This window comes from Mustela putorius, unplaced genomic scaffold (assembly GCF_011764305.1).
Source record: "Mustela putorius furo isolate JIRA1106 unplaced genomic scaffold, ASM1176430v1.1 tig00003853_pilon_pilon_pilon, whole genome shotgun sequence".
NCBI lineage: Eukaryota > Metazoa > Chordata > Mammalia > Carnivora > Mustelidae > Mustela > Mustela putorius.
This window is the reverse complement of record NW_025422005.1, coordinates 985,590-1,005,476: the sequence shown is the minus strand read 5'-3', so window position 1 is coordinate 1,005,476 and position 19,887 is coordinate 985,590. Positions and strand designations below refer to the sequence as shown.

The following is a 19,887-nucleotide window of genomic DNA, read 5'->3' as shown; positions in this document are numbered from 1 at the left end:
ACTGCGGGACGCCGAGGACAGCAACTAGTGGGGAAGCGGCTCAGAGGTGGCTCCCCGGCACCCCAGAGGCCCCTCCCGGCCCCGGCGGCAGTGGAGCACTGACCGAGTCTCCAGCTGGCAGGAGCCCCGGGCGGCACTTCAGTCCCACAGCCTGGAACACACTCCAGCTCCCGTGGCCTCCACAGAACCCAAGGCCCCAGGGGAACCGTGTCCCCTACAAAGAGAATTCCAGCACACTCTTTGTTCCCTGCTGTCCTCATCCTTGGTGAGTCAAAACCATTAAACTAACCTACCCAACAACTGAAAACGTTCCCAAACCGATTCCACAAATAAGCTGTCAAAGGCGGGGAGAAGGCGCAATCAGAGACGGACAGGGCTTTGGGGGGGGTGCGACGGGGTGGGGGGGTCTTCCCAAGCAGCTCCTCTCGGCGCACGTCGGCTCTGGGCAGCCGGGGGTCCCTCCCACCCTGAGCTCCACCCGCCTGACTCGGGGCCCTCGGCACGCACACGGACGAGCACGTGGCTGCGCCAGGACATTTAAAGAGGACGACGCACCCCATGACTCCCAACTGCGTGGTCACAGAGCCAAGGCAGCAGGCAGAGCCCCGAACACAGGCCGAGCAGAGAAGCTGGCGAGCGGGGCGTCCGCGGGGTGGCAGAGCCAGCAGCAGAGCCCCCCAGCGCCCCAGGAAGCCCAGCGCCGGGAGCCCGGTCCGGCCCACCAGCTCGAGGACAGCGGGCTGGCACAGTGGCCCGGGGACCCCACCCACTCAGGCTAAGCCACTCTTCCTATCCGTGGGGAAATTCCTGTTTCCTCTGCGAAGGAGCTCCAGGGCAGCATCAGGGAAAGCACGGAAGAAGAAAGGCCGCCCCGAGCGGCTCCCGGGAAGGCCGGCGCACACACCGGCACCGGCCTCCACTCCCGGGGCCGCCAGGCACGGTCCCACGGCTCCCCACGCAGGGCCCAGGCCTGGCGCCTTCCCTGAGCCGGGGATGGCCGCGCCCAGAACCACAGCGCCCAGGGCCGCGGCTGTGACAAAGGGCCAGCCCCTGGGAGCCGGAGACCACCCCACACAGCCCTCGCGCCCCCCGACTCGGACACCGACACGGACACAGCCTGCCCGACAAGGGCCCCTGCCCCGGCGCGGCCACTAACTGCTGTCGGAGGCCCCCCAGGCCGCAGTGGCCGCGGAAGGTCCGGGCACCCCAAACGGAAAAGCCCGCGGTTCACGGAGGGTGCCCATCCCGCCACCCGTCACCGAGTCATCCGAAATCAAACGCTTGGGCCTTTCCTGCCAGCACCCCCTGCTCAGACCCCCCCCACCCCCTGCCCGGCCTGGCCCAACCCTGCCCCACAGTCTGCATCCCGGCGGCCACCCGGGCGGCGCCAGAGCCGCGGGCAGGAGCGCCGCGGGAGGCCTGTGCAGGCGCCCACGGCGGCCCCCTCCGGCGGCCCCCTCCGAGCACAGGCAACAGGCCCCTCCATCCCCAGCCCCCTCTCTGCTCACCGAGACGCTGACACTCCGCTGGAGGGGCGCCCGGAGAAAACCGGGCGGGAGCATCTATTCACAGATTTAGAAAAAGAAGTTTGATGCAGTAGCTGAATTAATGAGGCCTCCTCAGAATAGCTGAGCCGATGCAGCATTCCGTGTGTGCCACCGCATAAGCCTGGGGGCTCCGAAGCGGAGTCGCAAACGCGGGGGGAGGGCAGGACACCAGGAAGACGCGGCGAGGACCGCCACTGAGGGCTCTCGGCGTCCAGCGGCCCGGGAGCTCCCCAGCCGGCTCCCCAGCCAGGTCACAGGTCCTCCGCCCCGCAAGCGACAGAGCCCGGGTCAGGGGCCCCCCCAGGCCCGCAGCGTCTCAGAGAGAGGGGGACACGTAAACGGGCGTGTCCAAAACGAGCCGCAGGCCAGGAGCTACTCCTGTGAGGGCCCCAGGAGCCCGCTGACCAGGCCTCAGGCCCGGGGCCAAGCGGCCCCGGCCCCCACACGGCAGTGCCCACACGCTGGGACTCCCACCGAGGCAGGCCCGCGGAAACCCAGCGGCAGCCGCCGAGCCGCGGCCCCCGCCACCGGGGCCTGGACACCCGGCCTCGTTTCCGTCTCCCAAGACTTCAAGGCGCAAACAGGCCCCATCGGCCCAGTTCTGTCTGCTGAGGACCAGCGGCAAGCACCCCTCTGCCTGCGAGCGGGGGCCGGGGGGGCCTCGGTCTGCACGCCCCTCGCGGCCCCCCGAGGAAGGCCTAGGCCTGCGGCTGCAGCCTGGGCCCAGCCCGGATCCCACTTCCCAGGACTCGGAGCGAGAGCGCGAGAGCGCGGCAGCCCCCCAGGGCAGCGGCGGCGGCCTCGGGAAGGCTTCTCCGCCCCGCTAGCCGGCCCCCAGACCACCGAGGCCCCCCCGCGCCAAGCCCGGTGGCGCGTCACGGGCTCGAGCCGGAGGACCTTCCCGCACGACCGTCGACGGGGACGCCGACGCTACCCTGAATTTCTTCAAAATAAACCCAAATGCTGCGAAAATCTCCGAGTTGCACAGACCGAGTCCCCGGCCCAGGAGGGCCCCCCAGCTTCCAGGCCCTGGGACCCAGCGCCCCGGTGTCCCCCCACGCCCACAGCCGCAGGGACACTCACCCGGGGCACCCGCCGCTTGTACTTGTTGCCGTAGTCAAACTTCTCCTTCACGTCGTCCAGGCAGCGGCCGAGGCGCGCCTGCTCCTCCTTGCCCGTGTAGTCCTGGCTCAGCAGGATGTAGGCCCGCCAGTTGGCCGAGTCGAAGCCCCAGTGGCAGGTCCGGTTCTCCAGCGCCTTGTGCGAGTGCACCACGAACTTGTGCGGGGGGTACATGAGGCGGCAGTCGAGGCACTGGATGCAGGCGGCGCTGGGGCTGCTGTAGAGCTCGGGCACCAGCAGCCCCTTGCACTTGCCGAAGCACTCGTGGTACACGCGCACGCTGCGCTCGCTGAGCTCCAGGCCCAGCGCCAGGCTGGCGGCCAGCTCCTTCTTGCAGGGCGGCGGGTAGGCGCCGCCGTACAGCAGCGCGTTGCACAGGCGCTCGGCGTCCGTCTTGGTGATGAGCCCGCACGAGGGCGCCGAGAAGGGCAGGATGCCCATGACTTTGAGGATCTCCAGCTGGTCCGCCGTGCAGCGCGAGCAATAGATGTGCAGCTCGTCGCACACCGAGTTGATCTGCTGCAGCGAGAAGTCGCGCAGCACCGAGTTGAGGATCTGCGGCAGGCACAGGCGCTTCTCGCCGCCCACCACGAAGCACGAGATGGTCTCGCCCTCCAGCACGGTCTCGCAGCGCTCGGTGGAGCGGTCGGACGGCATGAAGAAGGGCCCGGGGAGCACCGGCGGCGGAGGCTGGATGGCCGGCAGGTGCAGCACGGGCGGCGGCTCGGCGGCCGCGGGCACCGGCGCCGGCACCGCAGTCGCGCTGGCCTCCTTGGCGCTCTCCTTCTTGTAGGCCTCCTGCGCCCAGCGCGCCGAGAAGGCGGCCGGGCCGCCCAGCGAGCTCATGGAGCTCAGGTGGAACTGCTCCAGCGTCTTCTGCAGCCCCGGGTGCGGCTGGAAGCCGCCGCGGCCGCCCGCCGCCGCCTCCATGCTGCGCTCCGGCTCCCCGGGCCGCTCCCGCTCCCGCGCCCCCGGGCCCCCGCGGCCCCCGCCGCCGCCCCGCGCGCCCCGGCGGCGCCCCCGGCCCCGGCCCCGGCCGCCCCCCGCCGCCGGCTCCCGCCCGATCACGGCCGCGGCCTCGGCCTCGCCCGGAGGCGCGAAGGGGTAGGCGGGCGGGGCGAAGGGGTCCCGCCGCTGGAGCCCGCCGGCACCCGGGCCCGGCGCCACATCCACGCGCCCCGCGCCGCGCCCGCCGCCGCCGCCGCCGCCCGGGCCCCCCGCGCGCCCCCCGCGCGCCCCCCGGGCCCTAGGCGCGGGGCATGCCCCTGCGCGCGCCGCCAACGCCAACGCCAACGCTCGCGGGCCCGGGGCTCGCGGGGGGCGCGCGGGCAGGTGCCGGCGCCGCGAGGCGCGAATCGCCGCGGCGGTCGAGGCCGAGGGGCCCGGGAGGAGCGGGGGCGCGGGCGCGGGGCCCGCCGGGCCGTCCTCGCGCGGCGCGCCGCCGCCGCCCCGCTCCTCCCACCGCGCGGCGCCCGCCCGGCTCGTCCCGGCGGCGCTGGCCGGCCGCGTCGCGCCCGCCGCCGGCCGCCCCGGCCCGGCCCGCGCCCGCCCCGCCGCCCGCGCCCGGCTCCGCGGCCCGCCCGCCCCGCCTGCGCGCGCGGCTTCCGGGGCGGCGGCAGCGCCTGTGGCGGCGGCCCTCAGAGCGCGGCGGCGGCGGCGGCGGAGGCGCGGGGCGCGGCGCACATCCTCCCGGCGGCTCGCTCCGGCTCGGACTGAGCGCCGGGCGCTGAGCTCACGCCGCCGCCCCGCCCCGCGCCGCCCCGCCCCGCCCCGCGCCGCCGCCCCGCCCCGCGCGCCGTCGGGAGCCGCGCGTCCGCCTCAGCCGAGCGCCGGCCAGGAATGCGACCGCCTCCCGGCCTGGCTCTTCCAGGAACGCGCGCTCCCCCCGCGCCGCCACCACCCAGCCCGGGGCTCGGGCCGGCTCGGCCGCACTCGGGCGCGTCCGCCAGGGACTCGGCTCCGCTCGGCCGAGACTCGGCTCGGCTCGGCCCCGCCCGCCCCGGACTCGGCCCCGCTCGACCCCGCTCGTACCCGCTCGGCCCCGCTCGGCCCCCGCTCGGCCCCGCTCGGCCCCGCTCGGCTCCGCTCGGCCCCGCCCGCCGGAAGGGCGCTCGGCGGGGGCGGCGGCGGCGGCCGTGGCCCCCCTTCCGGCCGAGGCCGCTTCCTGCGTGGCTGGGAAGGCGCCGGGGCCGCCGCCGGGGCCCAGAAACCCACACGCGGCCCCCGCCACAACCGCAGACTCGCGGAGGGGCGGGCAGGACGGGGGTGCCGCGCCACGCGACCGTGGGGAACCCCGCACACGACGGGGCCAGGCCCGGGCCCGACCCGGGCCCCGTCGAAGGACGGGGACGCCACGGGGGTCCCTGCACGTTAGGACTGCCCCGGCCGAGGCGACCCCGCGCGGGCGCGCACCCGACGCAGCCTGTCCCCGCGCCCCCGCACGTGCAGGCCGCAGCCCCCCACCCGACCGAGCGCCCGGCCACCCCGTGCCCTGCGCCCTGGTCGGCGCGCGCCGCGGGCAGGCCCAGCCGCCGCAGGGCAGGACGGCTGGCTCCACGGGGCCAAGCCCTCTCCGGGAGCGCTGGCCGGGGTCAAGCCTGGGGGGAGTCCTGGGAACCTCGGGCAGGCGGCCTGACCCCCGACCCCGGCAGGGCAGCCACTTAGCGTCTGGAGGGCGTCTGCGGCAGAGCCGGCGGGACACGCCGCTGTGGGTCCTTCCCGGGACTGGGGTGTCCCCGGGGGTGGGCGAAGACGGGGGTCCCCAAGCGGGACTGGCTAGGTCGCCCCCAGGTGAGGCAGCGTCTTAGCGGGGGCCGAGGAGGTGGGGACTGGACATCCCAGAGACGGTTCTGTCTGTCTGTGCTCCAGCCGGACGCGGATGGACAGTCCAGCCGAGCTAGGCAGTGGCGCCTTCTGTGCCACAGGACAAGGACCCAAGTTTCTAAATACCCCTTCTGGGTATTGCACTGGGGGACACGTGAAGAGCACCCCGGAGCCGGGCACAGGTGAGAGGGCCGAGCCCGCTTCAGCCTGGGTGAGCTTCACCTGAGGGCAGCCTGTCCCCCCCCTGCTCCTGCCTCCCCAGTGGAGGCTGAAACTGCCCCCAGCCCAGAGCTCCTGGCGGGTGGCACCGGCCCTGCGGAGCTGACCTGTCATCTCTACAGGCCCAGGCTGCCCCGAGGTGCAGGCAGGTGTCTGGAGAGGCCACCCCAGCCCTGCATGGCCGCAGGCGCAGGGAGACCCCGAGGAGGGGCCGGAGACTCAGGAGCCCAGCTCCATCCGGAAGCGACCACTCTCCTCTGTGAGCACGAGCCTTCCCCTCCGCCTGCCTGTGCCTAGGCCTGTCCCACCCACCCTTCTCGCGGATCCCCCCAGGAGCGGCCGCCCGACAAGAGGCTTGTCTCTTGGCGACATGAAACTCAGAAGGAGTATTTAAACCCAAACAAAGGGACTTCGTGCTTGTTTGGGGACATCATTCTCTTGACCCCCATTTGGGGCCAAAAAAGTTCATTTATGTTGCACCCTGAGAGGGTTGGTTCCTTCTCTGTGGACTTGAATCCCACACAGCTCAGGAGGTGGCTGGGGCACTGGTGGGGGGAGCTGGAGACGGTTTCCAGCCAAGCGCAGAATTTCTCTCGCTCTGTTGGCCAAGCGGGCCCTCCCACGGGGGCCCTGAGCCTGTGGTCCTCTTGAAGGACAGTGCCTGGATCAAACGGGCCACTTCCCTCTACATCCTCTGGCTTTATAGGGGTCTAGGGACGAGTCCCACGAAGGCAGGGGGCAACATTTTGCCAGAGCTGCAGGGGAAATGTGATGGGGGCAGGGGAGCATCAAAGGGCCCTGGGACGCAGGACGGGACTGGATTGCCTCTGAAGTGTTTCCTTCTCGGTGGACTTTGAGGCCTCCTCCCCAAGCAATGTTGGAGTCTCTGGAGCAGTGAAGCCCACCTCACAGGCTAGCCATGCCTAGACAGAGCCAGCCAGGCCCCCTGTCTTCTCCCTGGCCCAGTGGGGGGGACTCTCAATCCTGCTGGCCTTCCTCCAACCTCCAGCCCACCGTGCAGCTGGATGGTGGGGTGGCTCACTCACTCCTCCCACTGCCAATGGCCAGACAGCAGGCTGCCAAGTAGAAGGTCCAGGCCATGGGCACAGCTCCATCAGAGGGCGGGGACAGGGACCCACTACATCTGTGCGCCACCACTTACCCCCTCCAACTCTCTGGCTGGTGACTGTGGGCAGCAGCTCATGTGTGCTCACATTTGTGGAGCTCGTACCTCTGCAGGCACAGAAACCAGTGCTGGCGGCCATGGGGTGGGGTTCTACCCACATGGCTTCGATCTCCTGTGGAAAGACTGGCAAGGGAAGGACACATCTGCTGGTAAAGGAATAAGGTCCCTTGGGTGCTGTGGAGACTTGGGGGGTCACAGGAGTCCAGTTTCTCGCTGTTAGAGACGGGCATTACAGATATGGAGAGGGATAAATGAATCGTGTGTGTGGAATTGGAATTAGCAATACCAGTGTGAACCCACAAGTTTCAATATTTATAAACATGGAGAAAAACAATAGATGTAGGGGCGCCTGGGTGGCTCAGTGGGTTAAGCCACTGCCTTCGGCTCAGGTCATGATCTCAGGGTCCTGGGATCGAGTCCCACATCGGGCTCTCTGCTCAGCAGGGGGCCTGCTTCCTCCTCTCTTCCTGCCTGCTTCTCTGTCTACTTGTAATCTCTGTCTGTCAAATAAATAAATAAAATCTTAAAAAAAAAAAAACAATAGATGTAAACGTGTTTGTACAAACATCCGTGTAATTCTTCACTCTGTCAGGTGAGGGCCCACGAGAAGTGACACCCCAATAGCAGTGAGCACACAAGAACTTGCATCCTGGTTTCTAAATCCTATCCCCCACTCGCGGGAACCAGAATTCTTTGGCAGGATGGCGGGGCTCAGGGCTCAGGCGGGGAGAGTGCAGGACGATCCTGGAATGCCTTCCAGTGCCCAGAAGTATGGAAGGGCTCAGAGCGTAACAGGGACATGTCAGAAAGACGTGTGCCAGCTCGAAGGCCCCCCCCCCACTGGCAAATCAGAGGTCATAATTACAGGCATGAGCTGTGATCATGGAATAAAATAGGAAACCACAAGTCCACGCATATTCAGATACTTATTAAAATAAATGGATTTGTAAGTTGAAAGTTTGATGAGAAATAAGCTATTTGCCTAGTTTTCAAGTTCCTCACACAAGGTCTCCATTAATCACCAGGGGAGGAGGAGTGCGTTCCCAGGGAGAGGCCGGCAGACACCACCGTAACCCAGAGGTCTAGGTGGGCAGCATCGCTCTGTTCAGAGGTGATCCTGCCTCACTGATGGACGGCAGACCACACATCCCTTCTGTGATTCTCCTGCCAAAGCAGCATAACCCGCATCTGATCGGGTGAAAACTCGGACACCCACATGGAGGCTCTACAGAAAGAGGGCCCAGAACCTTTAAAGGGGTCAGGGTCTCAGCAGTCAGGGAAAGGCCAAGGAATGTTCTGGACCTTTGGAGACTAAAAAGGTGTTGGCTCAGTAGGACGTGTGGCCCTGGGCTGGTCTCGTGGCCGCAGAGGACGTTACTGGGACAACCACAAAGTCTTGGATGTGGCCTGAGACCAGACGGCAGTGTCCCTGGTTCGGACGAGGCGCTCTGGTTATGTCCGAGGACACCCTTGCTTTGGCGGGTGATAGAGCAACGGGTCAGCAATCGCCAGTTCTTCCGGATTGTGGGAGGTAGGGTAGGGGGCTCCTGTGCTAGTTGTGCAACCTTTCTGTAAGTTCGAGATTGTAAGAAAACACAAAAAGTATTTTTAAGAATGTTGTAGGGAGGAAGCCTAAATTCTCTTTTCAGCCCTGCTTAGTCTGAGATGCCTGGCGGAGCAGGCTCTAGCCTGAGGCAGCTGGAGGTCTCACCACTGTGCCTGCGGGGTAAGGCCTGAGGGGACACTAGCAGAACACCAAGAGCATAGGCTCCGGCTTCAACCAAGGGGGCAGAGGAGCTGGGCCCTTCCCGCTGCGGCGCGCAGGCGGGAGAAGAGAGGCGCGTATTTTAAATGTCCCGTGACAATGCGCAGCCCTGCAGAGCCGGTCGCACGAGCCACAGTGGTGAGGAGAGTGGAGACCAAGCAGCATACATGAGGCTTGGGGCTGGCCTTACACCCACTGTGGGCTGAGAGTTTAGGCCAGAGTTGAGGTCACAGGCCGTTTCTGTAATGGGAGTTGGAACCGTCATGACAGCACGAGTTGAGATGCAGGTGTCCCGTCTGTGGCGGGGACTTCCGACTCTGCCCATCAGTCTAGAGGCAGAGTCCAGGGAGCAACCAGACCAGACCAGGACAGGAAAGAGGGTGCCAGGAAAACGTAGAACCGATGGAATATAGGATGCATTCCGCTAGAGGGAAAACTGGTGCCTGTCGGGAGATGTAGGAGGGCTAGCTATGGGCACAGAGAGAACTCGGCAGGCGAAAACATAAAAACAAATATTCACTCCAGGAAAAACAAAATATCTAAACAGAGTTCACTCCTTGGATCACCGAGAACAGTATTTACATAATTAAAATAGTGCAAACGAAATAACCAAAGTTATGAAACAGTTCGTTTGGGAAGATCAAAGAAAAGAAAGCATGTTCGGAGCAGAGGGTGCAGGTGAGAGCTCCTCCAGGGACGCTCCGGAATGCCGGAGACCGGTTGAAAAAAAAAAGCAAGGGCACATAATCTTTTTTTTTACTTTATTTTTTATTTTTAAAGATTTTATTTATTTGACAGACAGAGATCACAAGTAGGCAGAGAGGCAGGCAGAGGGAGAGGAGGAAGCAGGCTCCCCGAGAAGCGGAGAGCCCAATGCGGGGCTCCATCCCAGGACTCTGGGATCATGACCTGAGCTGAAGGCAGAGGCTTTAACCCACTGAGCCACCCAAGCGCCCCAAGAGCACATAGTTTTAAAATGTGGAGAAAACTCGGACAAGAAACGGATGAAAGAATCGAGAGAGGCCAAGGCCAGGCCATTGAACCCAGAGTCCAGAGCGGGGCTCAGGGACCACTGCAGACTTGATGAAAGTGCCCCGACCTTTGGGCTTCTTTCTGTTCTTTTCATCTACGTATTTTTCTTTGCTAAGAATTTACACACACAAACCAGAACTCTAAACTGAAAATAAATAACAAAGAAAAATGAACTCACATTCCCACCACGAAATTCACAGCTCAGGAAATGATACCTTGAATAAGTCATTGATTAAAGAAGGAATCTTAAAATGGGAATTACAAAATGTTTTAAAACAAAATGATAATGAAAACGGTGCCGATCAAAATTCCTGGCTGCGGCGGACATGGTGCTTAGACTTTCACAGACTTCGGTTCCTGGATCAGAAAACATACAGGATCCTGGTTTCGGCCAAGTGAGGGAACTGTAGATATTTCTAATTTCTTCCTTGTGACAACCTGCACCTCCTAGTTTTCCAAAGAAGCTGTTTTTGGCTTTGTTGACATTCCCTTGTTGTGTCTCCTGGCCCGTTCTGGCAAGGAAGGACCCCCCCCCATTCCCCACGGGACATTTTGTGGGGTCAGTCTCATGGCCCATTCGTCCCACATGGCTGAGGGGGTGCATCTGCCTCCCCTGGGATGGTCAGGGGCCAGGGGCTGTGCAGGGTCACACACGGGTCCCCGCATCCAGCATGCATTTAAGACCTGCCTTCTGGGGGTCAACCAAGGTAGCACCTGGGAAGCTGAGCAGAGACCTGACCATGGCCACGGGGGTCCCACTCTGGTTGCCACTGGGAATGAGAAGGTGAGCTCAGAACGCTGCTGTAGGGGCTGACGACCTCACCCTGTGCCCCTAAATCCTGCCTGTCTCCCTCTGTGGGCAACACCCCCATGCACCTGTCCCCTGCCAGGAGCTGCCCTTGTCTTCCTGGAGGGGGGAGGAGGGAAAAGCAGGGTACCCTTTCCCATGCCAAACAACTACCCTGGGGCTCCGTGGCACTGCCACCCTGGCAGCCCCCACCATGGCAGGTTTGGCCTCAGCGGCTGGAGGAAGCTGGCTGGGGCTCTTGGGAGACTGGGCGGTCCTGCCTGGGACCCAAGTGCCTGCTAGTTCCCACCTCTGGGCCCACACCAGCCTGGGAGGGGGCCTGGCCCAGCCCCAGGGCCCAGGTGGGAAGAACAGCTCAGCCAACACAGAGCACCCTGAGGTCGAGGAGCCAGAGCAGAAGGAAAGCTGACTGGGAATGAGGGAGGGGGACACACTCCCACCCCCGCCAGGGCTCCACGCTCGGGGCCTGCTGACCTGGCTCTGGGCCTGTGTCCTCAGCTGGTGGGGCACTCCAGAGAGGACTCAGCCTGGAGGGGTGCACAGAGCGCCTGTGTGGGCGGTCTGCCCTGCGGGCCCATCCCTGCCCCCAGGACCCTGTCCCCCCAAGCACCTTGTGCTGCTCTGGAATGTGCACCTTGCCGGGCATGACCTGCCCAGGGCTCCGGCCGTGCCCCGCCGATCACAGGGCAGCCACCGCCCGCCCGCAGTCCCAGCACCCCCCGCCCCCGTCAACAGTGAGGGGTAAGGGGACGCCAGGGCCAGGACATCAGCAGTGCTCTTCAAGGCCCCCCCCCACTCTCTCTCTGTCCTGCAGACTTTGCTGTGTGCCACCCAGTGCGTGTGGAGACCCCGATGGGGGCCAGAAGGGCCAGCTCTGGTCTGCAGGAAGTTTTCCTCCGGCACCTTCCGAAGACAGTCGTCCCAGGGCTGGAGCAGCCGCACGGCTGGTGACAGCAGAAGGCCGCGTGGTCAGAAGAAGTGGGATCTGGGTGCCAGGGGCTGTGAGCCCGCGCAAGTATGGCTCCCTCCCGGCGCTGGGGCCGGGCGGGCTACCGTCCCCTGTCAAAGCGGCACACGAGGAGGCTCAGGGTGGCCCCGGAGCTGCCCAAGGCGCCAAGCCTCCAGGGGTGGGAGCCTGCGGCAGGGTCTGGACAGGTAGGCTGTGGTGAGCCGGCAGGGGCCGGTGGGAGCTCCGAGGGCCAGACTCCAGTGACCCCGGCATGGAGACGGCCAGCAAGGAGCCCTGCTGTGGGGGCCCATACCCGGCCCTGCGTGCGGGCCCGTCGCTCCAGAGAGCCCCTCGACTTCCCAGCAGCTGGGGAAGGCGCGGGCTCTGCCTTCCAATCACGCAGAGGGCATCCCACGTCCTGGGCCCCCACACGCACCAGTGACGTCCCCCCTCCGCCCCCCACCCCGGCACCAGGACACAGTCCCGTCTTCCCTCCCTTGGGCCCACGGCTCCTCCCGCTGCCTCCCTTTCTGACTTCCTGCCACACTTCCTGGGCTCCCAGTGCTGTCCTCAGCCCTCCTGTGCACCCCCCGGGGCCCTGGAGCCAGACTCCTCATGCGTGGTGCTACCCGCCCTCGGCCTGTCACCTGCCCTTGCCTGTTGGGGGCTCTGTCCCTCCAGCAGTGAGTGGCCAGTGGACAGACACTCCTGCAATCTTGGTGAACTAACGGAGCCACAGACAGAGTCAGATGAGACGAGCCACTTGTGTGGCCCAGGGACCGCCCCCCCCCCGGTCAGCTGCAAGTCACTGCCCTCGTGACCCCCACGCCCTAAGAACCACCCCAGCCCCACGGCAGGCAGCCCCTGCAGGTCTCGACAGAGTGACTGGGCTGGGTCTAGAGTTCGAGCCTCCTGTAGAGGATGTGGGGGCACCGCACACCCCAAAGGGGAGAGACCACACGGTGGGGACGGCCCAAATGGGGAAAGCATCGCCCCATGACGAGGAGGGCAGGGCAGAGTGCCCACTCCTCCAGGCCTCCCTGAGATGCTCCCCAGAGAATTTTAGATGACTTACAGGGGTCCTGTCGGCACCAGGCCGGTGGGGGGAGCGGGGCTGCACCCCAGGCCTGGCCACTGTGCTGGGCCCCTCCTGGGCCTCCTCCCACACCAGGGGGACCCAGGGCCCAGGGCCCCTCTCTCCTGGAGCCAAGGCCGCAGGCTCCTCTCCCTGAAAATTGTAAACTGCACATCAGAGACACACTGGGCTCCCTGAGCAGGCCCCTCCCGCCCTCCTGCCGTCATTCCTGGCAGGCCTTCGGGTGAGCTCACGCATTACATAAGGCATGCGAGCTATTTCTTGGGGGAATGAGCTCCCCCTGCACAGGGCTCCATTTCCCTCTCCCGCTCCAGCCACGACCACCACCAGCCACGGGGGTCTGGGCCTAAGAGGGGAGACTCCCATGTTCCCAGGGTCCCCCTGCAGAGGGAGGGGCCGCCCAGCCCCTGTCCCCGCCGGCACCCCTCTGAGAACAAGCCGGTCTTCTGCACAGAAGAGACTGCGGGTCCTTTGGCAGGGACACCCTGGAGGGCAGGGGGTGCGACCCAGCCCGCCTCAGACAGGTGTTTCCCCAGGGCGACGTTGGTCGTTGCCCCCAGGAGGAGCTCGGGCTTTCCTCTCTCTCCGGATTGGGAGTCGGCCCCGTCGGCACCCACCGCTGGGGGCTCTGGGCTCCTCTGAGGACACCTGGTCACCCGTGGGCATGAAGCCCAAAGACGGTTCAGCCCGGACTGTGCTCTTGGGAGGAACAGCGACCAGATTTCCCTTTGGTCAGAACAGAGGCCCCCGCGGTGAGCGGCCACCAGGAGGACAGCCGTGGTGGCTGGGGCAGGGGGCACCAGCCCGGGGAGCACTTCACGGCTCCTCTTGGGACTCTTGGTTCTCAGCTGTTGGAGGAGACGGGCCTGGGGACCTTGGCCCCCCCGCCTCATTTCTGTGACTGGGACTGAGGGTGACCCGTGAGGACACAGTGGACCCCCAGAGGACACAGCTAAAGGGACATGCAGGCAGCACTAGCCTGGCATTTCAGGGGCGGCCAAGCCCTCCCCTGGCCTGGCCAGCAGCAGGCAGGGCACCGGCCGGCCTGGAAGGAAAATCGGGGGCAGGCGGCTTAGGGGGCTGTTGGGGGGACTGGGGTGCTCTGAGCTCTTTGCTCCTTGGGGGGCTGCTGGCGAGGGGCGGGGGTGGGCTTGGGTCTGGATGGGGTGGGAAGCCCTCTGCTTCCTTTTGCCTCGAAGGAAAAGTCGGGAGGAAACCCAGCCAAGTCCAGTCCGGAGCTAATGGTCCCCCCAACCCCCGCCCCACCCCCCGCAGCCGGCAAGGGAGCCCAGGGCCCAGCCCTGCTTGGGGACAAAGCTCCCTGGGGTGGTGGGGACACGGGGAGCCGGAAACGCCGCCGTCCCCCCCTCAGCCCCCGCCCCGGGCCTCTGTCCCCGCGCGCGAAACAAGACCACGGCTCCTTTCTTTTCAGAGACTCGAGTTCTTGGAACGCACACCCTCTTGGGTTTGCTATTTTTACCCGCCCCAGCCTTCCGGTCTCCATGGCGACGCCTCCAAACAGCAGATTCCAGGCGGCAATGACGTCACCTTTCCCCTTCCTGCCGCCCAGGCCCCCCGGGCGCCACCGTGCGGGACCCCAGCTCGTGCCCCCAGGCGCCCCAGGCCGAGCCCCCCAGGCGCCCCAGACCGAGGCCCCGGTCGCAGTGGCCTCTCCTGTCCCCTGCCGGCCCGGCAGCGGGGCCTTCAGCGGCCGCCGGAGCCCCGTGGCGGAGGGCACAGGCCCAGGGGGCGGCCCTCCCTCCCGCTCCGGGCTCCCTGCCACGCCGGCTGCCCTGTGGGAGCTGCCGCGGGCCCTAGCGGCTGGGGAGGCAGGGGCAGGCCGGCGCCAGGCCTCGCTGGCTGCCCGGGCAGCCGCCTGTCTGGCCTGGGAAGGCCCCGCGGCTCCCTCATCAGAAAGCGGGAACCGTGGCGGAGGGCCTCGGAGGTGGCTGCGGTGCCGGGAGGGCCTGTGGCCTGGTCGGCGGAGGCCCTGGGGTTGTGCCCGTGGGCCTGCGGTCCCCTCCCGCACCTGGCTGCCCTGTCCAGGCCTGTCGTGGGCCACATGCTCTATACCTTGGTCCTGATTGGGCAGCTGAACTGGGGGGCTGTGGCCCGTTCTCAGGGGGCCAGGTCCCCTCCAGTTCATCAATAGGCTGTGTCTGTCAGGGCCACACTACCCAGCTGTCCCTGTAACGCCCAGCCTGAGGTCTATCATCAGCCCCAATGCAGTCCGAGGGCGTTTGGGACCTGGTGGGAGTGTGGACCCTGCTGGAGAAACACCTCACGTCGTGGGGGTGCTTAGTGTGCGCTGGGAACTTGCTGTCTCCCCCGTGGAAGTGGCTGAAGTATCCTTGCTGGCCTGCAGGGCAGGCTGCGGGGTACGAAGAGCTGCCTGGGGAGCTCTTCTGCCCTTCCCGCCAGCAGCCCACGAGGTTGGGTGGGCCCGCCACGGGGCCTCCTGGGATGCGGGGGTCGCCCCTGAGCAGAGTCTGCCCCTCCCCATCACCCCAAGGGACCACAACAAAATAAACCCCAGCCCCACCCCAGCAGTCTCCCCTTCCCTGAAAGCAGACACGGGGCTTGGGGTTCAAAGAAAGCAGTGACCCTGGGAGGGCAGAGAGGGCGTCGTGGGGCTGTGCCGCCCCCGGCCTCGGCCAGTCGGGGGGTCAGGGCCACAGTCCGTCCTGCCGACATCCAGAAGGGCAAAGGAGACGCCCAACCGCCCTGCTCTTAGCCTCGGTCTCTGCTCCCAGAAACAGTATTGAAAGAAGGTGTTTTCGAAGCTCACATTCCTGCCCTCCTGCTCCATCTGAGGTACGAAGCCCCAACTCGCCCCGTCTGACGTGGGCAGGCACACTCACAGGCCCGGGCACGAGGCACGCAGGTGGGCGGCCCTGTCTCCGGAGCCCCACACAGACACACTCACAGCTCGGCGTGTGGGGAGCGCCGCTGGCTGCGCAGGTGGGCCTTCCCACCCGCCCCCTCCCCAGGGGCCTCGCTGTCCCACGGCGGTGGCCCAGGGCACGGAGTTGGGGGAGGCCCTGCAGGGGCCCGGGGCAGGCCGCCATGCCTCCCGAAGTGGGGGTAACCCTAGCGGGAGGTGGACGAGGCTTGTCTGGGGAAACACCTGTTCCAACAGGCTCTGTCCAGACAGGACACGAAGGGGCATGCGGGGTCCTGGGAGCCGCTGGACCAGGGGGGGGGGCGGGACACTTCACGCGAACGGTGTGAGATTCGAGGATGAACAGCTCGTGGCGCCGGAACAGGTGGGGAGAGGCACCCGCGGCACCCGCAGGCCGCCCTGCCCGGACTTTGCGTGGCTCTGCCCTTCTGCCCTTCTCCCTCACAGTCTTTATGTAACAGGCAGGCTCCCGGGGCTGCCTCTGCCCTGGCCCTTTCCTCCTGACCCGACCATCTGGGCCCCTGCCAGGCTCCACGGGAGGCCCCGGGGCTGAGCTCTGTTCAGCGGACAGGCTGAGGTCGGGGGTGGGGGCGCAGGGGAGTGAGGAGGAGGGATGGGGGGCACTTAGATGACTTACTAAGCCAGCTGCTCACCCCCAGCTTAGCTCCCCCAAGGGAGGGGGTCTTGGGAGGCACTGCTCTGAGCCCGAGAGGCCCCCAGCCCCACAGCCCATCACTGACAGGCCAGGGCAGAACAGCTGCCAGGTGGGCTGAACGGGAGGGAAGTTCAGCAAACAGCACCCCGGCCCCACTTGGCTGCTGGGAACACTGAGGCCTGGGCGCAGAGAATCGACTCGGAGCGGCCGAGACTACTCTTCTGAACATTTTGTTCCCAGCCCTGCCCCTGGCCTGCCCCGGGGCTGGGGGGATGGCCAAGAGGAGGGCCCTCACCTGGCCCAGGCCTGCCCCTCTGTGGTCCCTGGGAAGCCCCTCCCGGCCTGCCCAGGGACCCCGCCCCCTGCCCTGCCCAGGACCGTCAAAGCTGGACGTGCGGTGGGAGGGACGTGGGTACGGGGAGGGGGCTGCCCGGCCCGCCACCACCGGCCCCGCAGACACCGCAGGGAGGGTCCTGTGGCCACTGGCCTGGCAGAGGCCTCCACCCAGCACCTTCCACAGACCATCCCACCTCCAGGCCGAGTGCTGCCCAGTGGCCTTGTCTCCGTGAGTAATGTTTAACTTGGAAGGGCTGCCGCGGAGACGTGAACAAGTCTGGATTGCAATCTGCTTGCCAGGAGGGGCAGAGGGGGAGGCAGGGATCGAGGGCACCGCTGAGAGGCGTGGGGGGGAGGCGGGTCTGAGGGCTCTCACCACGGCTGCCCCCCTGCGGACCTGCCCCGGGAGCTGGGGCCGCTGCGGCACCCACCCCGTGGGAGCGGGAGCGTAGGGCCAAATGCCTAGAAGACATACCGGACATGCGGCGGAGCCCCTCCAGCCTCAGTTTCCCCTGTGGGAAACACCCTGGTCAGGAGGAGCCTTGGGATCCAGCTCCGGGGACGAGAGCACAGACAAGTGCCCACACACGTCACACACGCAGACACGCAACACAGACGTGCACACACAGACGCGCACACGGGCAAACATGCAAACACACACAACTTCTGTGGCCGTTGGGACCCCATAGTCCTGAGGCCTGGACACAGGAAGTGAGGATGAAGCCTGGGACAGGGGAGAGGGGGGTGGGGGGGGGGGGGGGGCTCGGGGGCGGGGCCGCAGCCGGGACAGGCCCCCAGGTGGGCGTCTGCAGCCGCTCCTGCGGGCTGCCCGCCTTCCCGCCCTGCGGTCCCCGGCTCCAGGCGTCCACCAGCCACACCCGAGAAGGTTGAGGGGTGCCGGGGAGGGCTCCACTCCCAATGGCCAAGGGGAGAGGCTTCTGCTCGACCCTGTGTCAGGGACAGACCCCCCTGGGGCCCCATGATCCTTGGGGTCTGCCTCTCTCCCTCGCCAGAAGCCTGCCCTGAGCTGGGCCCAGTTCCTCGCTGCAGGCCAGAGGCCGGCCCCAGCCCTCGGCCACTCCGCAAATCTGAGACCACGTATTTCCCACCAACATGCGTTTTCCCCAGAGGAAGATGCACCCCTCCCCAACTCCAGAGTTTCTACTGATTGGCTCTCCCCTTGGGGGGCCTGGACCTGCTGGGTGGGCCCCCAGGACCAGGTAGAGCGGGGGACCCGCCCTCACGGAGTCACGTGCGCTGAGGGAAGCCGCTTGAAGGGAGCCCCTGCCCCTCAGCCCTGTCCTTTCACTAGAGACAAACCTGAACTTTCTCCTTGAATTCCGGGTGTGCGGCCTGTCTTGTGAGCTGGACGGAATAAGGACGTTCCCTCCGCGACGTGCGTGTGACTGCGTGTCGAAGCCTGCACCTAGGGCCCGCTCCCGCCTTCGGTTGCAGCCGGCCACGCACCTGGGGGCCACGCACCTGGGGGCCTAGCCGGGGCCAAGTCGGTCTGCGTGTGCGTGTGCACGTCCCCCCCAGATTTCTACGTCGGAGCCTAACCTCCAGCTGCGGGTGGTGAGTAGGTTCTAAGGTGGGACTAGAGCCCGTACAGAAGGGACCCCAGAGAGCTCCCCCGCCCCTTCCTCTACGTGAGGACACAGCAAGAAGTCGGTCTCCTGTCACCCAGGAAAGGGTCCTCACCAGAAGCCGACCCTGCCAGCCGCCTGGTCTCAGACTTCCAGGCTCCGCCACGTGAGAAAGACATTTCTGTGGGGCACAAGCCCCCCCCCCCACAGTGTGTGGCCCTCAGGGAGGACTGCTGGGCAGCGACAGGACTCCAGGGTCTCTCTTTGTCCCCATGGGGGTCCTATGGCCGGGAGCCCGGCCAGACCAGGATCTTGGCGGCACCCTCCCTGTCCACTTGGGTTGGTGGCTCTTTGTTCCGCCCATCCCCCAAAGCCAGGTGCTCTCGTGCGGTGGAGAAGAGAAGCTGCTCCCTAAGGGGCACTGACTGTCCCAGTGTGCCTCCCGGCGGGGGACAGCCCCTCAAGATAGAGATTGTGGGGAGCCTGAATTAGTTCAGGGTCTTCTTCGGTTGCAGACGGCAGCCTGAGCCAGGACAGGCCTGCAAGAGGCAGTCCTGCTGCGCCCAGGGCTGGGGGTGTGGGAGGGTCAGGTCATGTTTGTGGGCTGCGAGTCAGTGGGCCCCGGACAGCTGGGGTTGCTGGGAGTCAGCCTCAGGAGGTTGACCTCAGCAGACGGGGCGGGGCAGCCTGGCCTGGGTGCAGAGCCTGGGTGGGACAGTCATTCCATAAGGGTCTGGGGGGTTCGCAGGGGGACCTCCGAGGCTCAAGAGTCCCCAAACAGGAGGAATGAGCCTCGTGGTCTGCCCAGCCTCAGACTGGGTCTCCTGAGTACCCACAGCACCCCACACTTCGCTTGATGCTGTGCCCTCAGTCCCTCCTATGCAAGGCCCCCGGCTGCCACGGAGCCAGCAAGACCTGGAGCTTGGGCGGCCGTGGGGGAGGGCTGGGTTCAAGTGTCAGCTCTGTGCTCATGGTCTCACGGTCCAGGACACAGGGACAGAGGGCTCCGGGCCCCAGCAGGCCTGTCTGTAAATGGGGTGGAACAGCAGCACCTCCATTGCGGGACTGGATGTGGGCAAATGGGCTGGGCCCCGATGTGAGCGTGGCCTGAGGACCTGGGCCCCTTGGTGCGGCTGCTCACAGGGCAGGGTCCGGGGAGGGGGGAGGGGAAGCAGCTCGCAGAGGAGGGGCCCAGCAGCTCTTCCCTGCCCCGGGCTCTGATCCACCGCCAGACAGGGCTCTGAGAAAGCAGGGACTGTCCCCACCTCCACTCCAGGCAGGGCGTGGGGCCACCAGCCCCACCACTGGGAAGCCAGGGGCTGCTCAGACCCCAGCTGCCCACTTCCCCTCCCTGAAGGGGTGGACTGTGTGGGGCCAAGCCTGCCCCCTGAGGGCAACCCATGTGTGGCGGTGGCTGGGACCCCCGACTCAGCTGCCCGGGCCCAGGCGGGATGGCCGACAGCAGGGACCTGAGCCCGGCTGTGGGTGAGCGGAGTCAGGGAGACAGAAGCCAGCATTCCCTGTGGGAAAAGGGGGAGGCCTCAGAGGAGGAGGGGGGCTGCCTGGAGGGGCCTCCGTGGTTCCCTCGGTCCTTCCAGCTCTGACTGGGGGGTGGGGGCAGGACTCCGTGGACTCCGTGGAGCGGCTGCCCCCGATATGCCCCAGAACTAGCCCACACGTGTCGGGTGTTCCAGACCGCAGGGCCCTTCTCCCTCCGTCCCCACCCCCGCGTTCTTCGCACCGGTATCCACCCCCAACCTCCTCCCTGGAGTGGCCGGATGGGCCTGAAGCTGCCTCGGACTGAGGGGCCGGCTGGCTCCCGGGGCTGCTGCTCTGGCCAGGACCCCTCCGCCACGCATCC

The 19,887-nt window shown here is 66.4% G+C and overlaps 2 protein-coding genes across 4 annotated transcripts in view; one reads left to right on the top strand and one right to left on the bottom strand.

The window, feature by feature from the left end:
- The window catches only part of SKI (SKI proto-oncogene), a 67,758-nt gene extending 64,102 nt beyond the window's left edge, over positions 1–3,656 (bottom strand). For 2 of the 3 annotated variants that reach the window (XM_045063562.1, XM_045063563.1), the window contains exon 1: positions 2,631–3,654. In XM_045063562.1, the coding sequence (XP_044919497.1) occupies positions 2,631–3,599 (969 nt within the window). In that variant the 5' untranslated portion in view covers positions 3,600–3,654. Of the gene's footprint in view, positions 1–2,630 lie in introns of all 3 variants that reach the window. The other variant, XM_045063564.1, reaches the window with a different exon arrangement.
- On the top strand, positions 3,598–17,999 carry LOC123387382 (basic proline-rich protein-like). Its single transcript, XM_045064925.1, has 7 exons — positions 3,598–3,670; positions 3,920–4,334; positions 4,540–5,459; positions 5,755–5,850; positions 11,093–11,243; positions 14,118–14,524; positions 17,896–17,999. The coding sequence occupies exons 1-7, from the start codon at positions 3,598–3,600 to the stop codon at positions 17,997–17,999; spliced, it is 2,166 nt and encodes a 721-aa protein (XP_044920860.1).
- The last annotated feature ends 1,888 nt before the right edge of the window (positions 18,000–19,887 follow it).

What these genes read in the sequence shown, in the direction of transcription:
- LOC123387382 (XM_045064925.1), top strand. Translation starts at nt 3,598, where the DNA reads ATGCTGCGCTCCGGCTCCCCGGGCCGCTCCCGCTCCCGCGCCCCCGGG. An exon ending in ACTGGCTAGGTCGCCCCCAG is followed by an intron (nt 5,460 to 5,754) that starts GTGAGGCAGCGT and finishes CTGCCTCCCCAG; the next exon opens with TGGAGGCTGAAACTGCCCCC. An exon ending in GCCCCCGTCAACAGTGAGGG is followed by an intron (nt 11,244 to 14,117) that starts GTAAGGGGACGC and finishes CCTGCCGCCCAG; the next exon opens with GCCCCCCGGGCGCCACCGTG.